Here is a 3,860-nt window from a genome sequence, read left to right as displayed (position 1 = left end):
CCCCCCGTCTTACAGGGATGAGTGCATGGGCCCGGGTTCAGTTCACAGGGAGATCCATGGGCCCCAAACTTAGTTCTGATCCCCATTGTAGTCTTTGGGAGGCAAACCTTGTTACTTTTTGGCCCATTTTGCAAGGCCGATAGCCAAGTTTATTGTTGGGGGGCATTGGGGAGCCGGGCACTGCCGCGGGGGATATGTACCACTGTACAAAACCTAAAATGTGGGGGGAGGGTCTTTACATGCAGCTTGAAGGGAAACACAAATCCATGAGGGGTACCTTTTAAATCTGCCCGCGGTGTTACAGAAGAATACAATGTAGACCTTTAAAAGTTACATTAAAAAAAAATGGTGTGGGGTTCCACTTAAAATTCCACCCAGACCCTTATCCAGGCAAGCAACTCGTTTGGCCAATAGAGAGGGCAGAGAGCATGTGGCTCCCCTTTCTTGTACCAGACAGGGCCTGAACTAGACTATCCGCCCGGGTATGTGGTAGGTGGAACTTTTTTCAATGAACCCCCAAAGTGTGACACGATGCCAAACATCCTGAGAAATAAAACAAGGGCCCATTCCAATTTCCTAACACGCATCATGTGATAAAAAAGGGGCCCCGTCCTTTTTTTGGGACATCAGGATTGCGTTGGCAGTCCGTTCATTTCAATGGCCTGCCTTGCACCTATTGCACTGCGACGTGATGCCTGTTACGGAACCATTAAATGGGCCCTTTGGGTTTATTGGCACTTTAACAGTTGCTTAAAATAAAGGATAAAGAACTGGTGGCGAGGGTGACCCTACACGCCCGTGTATCTGATTGGGGGGGGGTAACAAACAGCACATCTTGTTCCCGCAATGCTGAATAGAGAAACGCGTTCCACCTTCCAGCTAACACAACTGGGAGATCCGATTGTACTTGAAGGTCAGAGCGGAAATCGGAGCCTCTCGGCTTTTAAAAAGGTGAGTGACCTCTTAATATACAGTACTCACTACAGCCAAATCTATCAGTCCTATCCGCTTGTTGTTCTTTGTATAAGAGCGCCATCTTCTGGTGGTCTCAGGAAGGGAGTATGCACAGAAACATGTGACAAGAGGATGCAGTCCCGTTCAAAAGCATTGTGAAAATCCTACTGAATCGTGCTTGTATAGAACTAGATTGCATCCAGCCATTCACTAGAGGATTTTCCTGGTTGTGGGAAGAAGAGAAAAAGAGAGCGGAGTAAGTCACCGGGGTTCCCCCTGTGACTTCCTCCGGGGTTCCCCCTGTGACTTCCTCCGGGGTTCCCCCTGTGACTTCCTCTGGGGTTCCCCCTGTGACTTCCTCTGAGGTTCCCCCTGTGACTTCCTCCCAGGTTCCCCCTGTGACTTCCTCCAAGGTTCCCCCTGTGACTTCCTCCGAGGTTCCCCCTGTGACTTCCTCTAGGGTTCCCCCTGTGACTTCCTCAGGGGACACTTTTTGCAGACCCATATGGATAGTCAGATAGTGATGTCATCGCTGTCCTCGCAGGTACAATGTGTCCGTTCCGTCACCTGACCGGGGAGAAGACGGTGGTCTGCAAACACTGGCTGAGGGGGCTGTGCAAGAAGGGGGACCAGTGCGAGTTCCTGCACGAGTACGACATGGAGCGCATGCCCGAGTGCTACTTCTACTCCAAGTTTGGTGAGGATCGGGAAAGACAAAGATTAATGCAACTCTGTATTCATTGGTACATCCTTATTTTTCTATGCAAGCATTATAAGCAGGGGCGTAACTAGAAATCACAGGGCCCCATAGCAAAATGTTGTATGGGGCCCCGTGATTGCTAGTTATGCCACTTGCAGAGCCCACCTGATATACCAAACAGCCCACCTGAGAGTGACCCTGCAGAGCCCACCATAGACTCTCTATAGTGGGCTCTGCAGGGCCTCAGATGCGCTGCACACCTCTTACCTATCAGCGCTGTCCGCCTCTGTGGTCGCCGGCCCAGCCTCCTCTTCCAGCCCCGGGGCCCTGCCTCCTATCGACGTGCCCCACCTACTCTTACTTCACGGGCCCTACCTGCTCTTAGGTCGCTGGCCAATGATGTAAGAGGAGGCGGGGTTGCTCTTAGGCGGGCCCCGCCTCCTCCTTCACTGCGAACGCCGGCCTCTTCTGCCGTTGCTGCTGGCTGTCACTGACTCTGTGAGGGGAAATGCCGTTGCTGAGCCGTGTCAGTGACAGCCAGCACCCTTACATGCTGCCATAGCGGCCCACACGGCATCAGAGGGATGCCCTGACCGGGCCCCCCTGTGCCCCCGCCTGGGTCGCTATGGCGATTGTTACGCCACTGATTATAAGCACCTGAATATGACCTGGTATCAGCCTCTTGTTTCCCCAGTACAGCAGAGCTCAGGCTGAGAGGGGGGGAAGCAACTTGCAGTTTTGTTTTGCCAGCGTGCGGATATCTGGACTACTGGGACTTGTAGTTCCATATTGGCTGTGTGCTGCTATCTGGACACTCAGATTGCTGGGACTTGTGGTGCTACCCTGACGCGTGTTATTGGGCCGGCATGGGATTATTTTGTGAATGGTTGGAACTTTTTCCCCTCCGTCCTTCCTGGTCCCTCCGGCCCTTATCGCCTCAATAAACGCCCCCCATATCAGGTCCTCTGCGCTCTCTCTCTCTCTCTCCCCCTCCTCTCTCTCTCTCTCTCTCTCTCTCTCTCTCTCTCTCTATTACACATGGGCTGTGCTTCCCGCTGAGTAATACTGCACGGTGACTGTAATTGACTATTCTGCCTTCCCTGCAAGGCCATTAGACTGCCCAGAATGACTAAGAACAATAACTCTATATGGCTCTTCCTGTAGACGTTGTACCGCCTGGCAATTGCTGCCATTTCAAATCAATTTCCCTTGTCACTGTAGAGTAACATGTCACGGGATTTAATTTTCCTAGCCGGCGACAGACGAGTGACACTTTGTTGCCACGGACAACGCTGAACTCTTTTATTATATGTTATTATTCATATTTTACAATCTAAGTCTAAATGATGAACGGCTGAATTCCGGCAGCATCTCGGACATCGGTGGTCCTCTGCTGCCATGTTGTGGTGAAGATTCATAATGACAAGCGGAGATTCTTTACCACCTGGACTGTTACTATCTATATTCTGTATATTGTTACACATTGTATCTCAGTATCTTCTCTCTCACTATAAGGGGAATGCAGCAACAAGGACTGTCCTTTCCTGCACATCGACCCAGCATCCAAAATCAAGGACTGCCCGTGGTACGACCGAGGCTTCTGCAAACACGGTAATATTGTTTTGGCTGTAACATAATTTATACAGAAAGGAACAAAATATCACCAAATAAAGTCCATTTCTGAGACGGTTGTAGCATTGTTTACCTGAGATATGGACTGTGGTGGGTTTAATTCATCAAAATATCCTTTTATTTAATGACATGCTTCCACTACTCACTCTTCATGCTCACAGTGATTGGCCTTTTGGTGGACAGAGTGAGACATAAAAGGGGCCTCTAGATATGAGAATTGAATGGCCGCATTGTGCGAAACTTTCCAGGATTCCTATGGTCTCCGGTCCAGACTCAGCAGTCTACCTCCTCCAGTCCCCCCCCCCTCATAGACATGGGAAGAGGGAAGGAGAGTACAGATTTCAGACAGTGAAGACACATCAGCTGTGTACGGCAACCAATCAGCTTCTCTCTTTCATTTTCAAACCTTAACTGAACAAACCAAAGAAAGAAGCTGATTGGTTGCCATTGACAGTTGCTCCAGTTTTGATCAATTCCCCCCATCATTCTGAAGAGATGTGTCAGATCACAACATCCTTCCCGAAACAGAGGTGGAGGCCTGTGACAACATCTCATTCTAATACTGCCCTAACAT

At 50.0% G+C, this 3,860-nt stretch overlaps 1 protein-coding gene across 1 annotated transcript in view; it reads left to right on the top strand.

Annotated features, from left to right (window-relative positions):
* Positions 1–3,265, top strand: part of LOC108797364 (cleavage and polyadenylation specificity factor subunit 4-like) — a gene marked incomplete at its 3' end in the record, with an annotated part of 3,732 nt that extends 467 nt beyond the window's left edge. Inside the window, exons 2-3 of the mRNA XM_018568950.1 lie at positions 1,499–1,651; positions 3,170–3,265. Of these exons, the coding sequence (XP_018424452.1) occupies positions 1,499–1,651; positions 3,170–3,265 (249 nt within the window). The remainder of the gene's footprint in view (positions 1–1,498; positions 1,652–3,169) is intronic.
* Positions 3,266–3,860: the final 595 nt, after the last annotated feature.

This window comes from Nanorana parkeri, unplaced genomic scaffold (assembly GCF_000935625.1).
Source record: "Nanorana parkeri isolate BGI_ZX_2015 unplaced genomic scaffold, ASM93562v1 scaffold1266, whole genome shotgun sequence".
Taxonomy (NCBI): domain Eukaryota; kingdom Metazoa; phylum Chordata; class Amphibia; order Anura; family Dicroglossidae; genus Nanorana; species Nanorana parkeri.
Note: the sequence above shows the minus strand (reverse complement) of the source record. Positions and strands in the feature narration are given on the sequence as shown.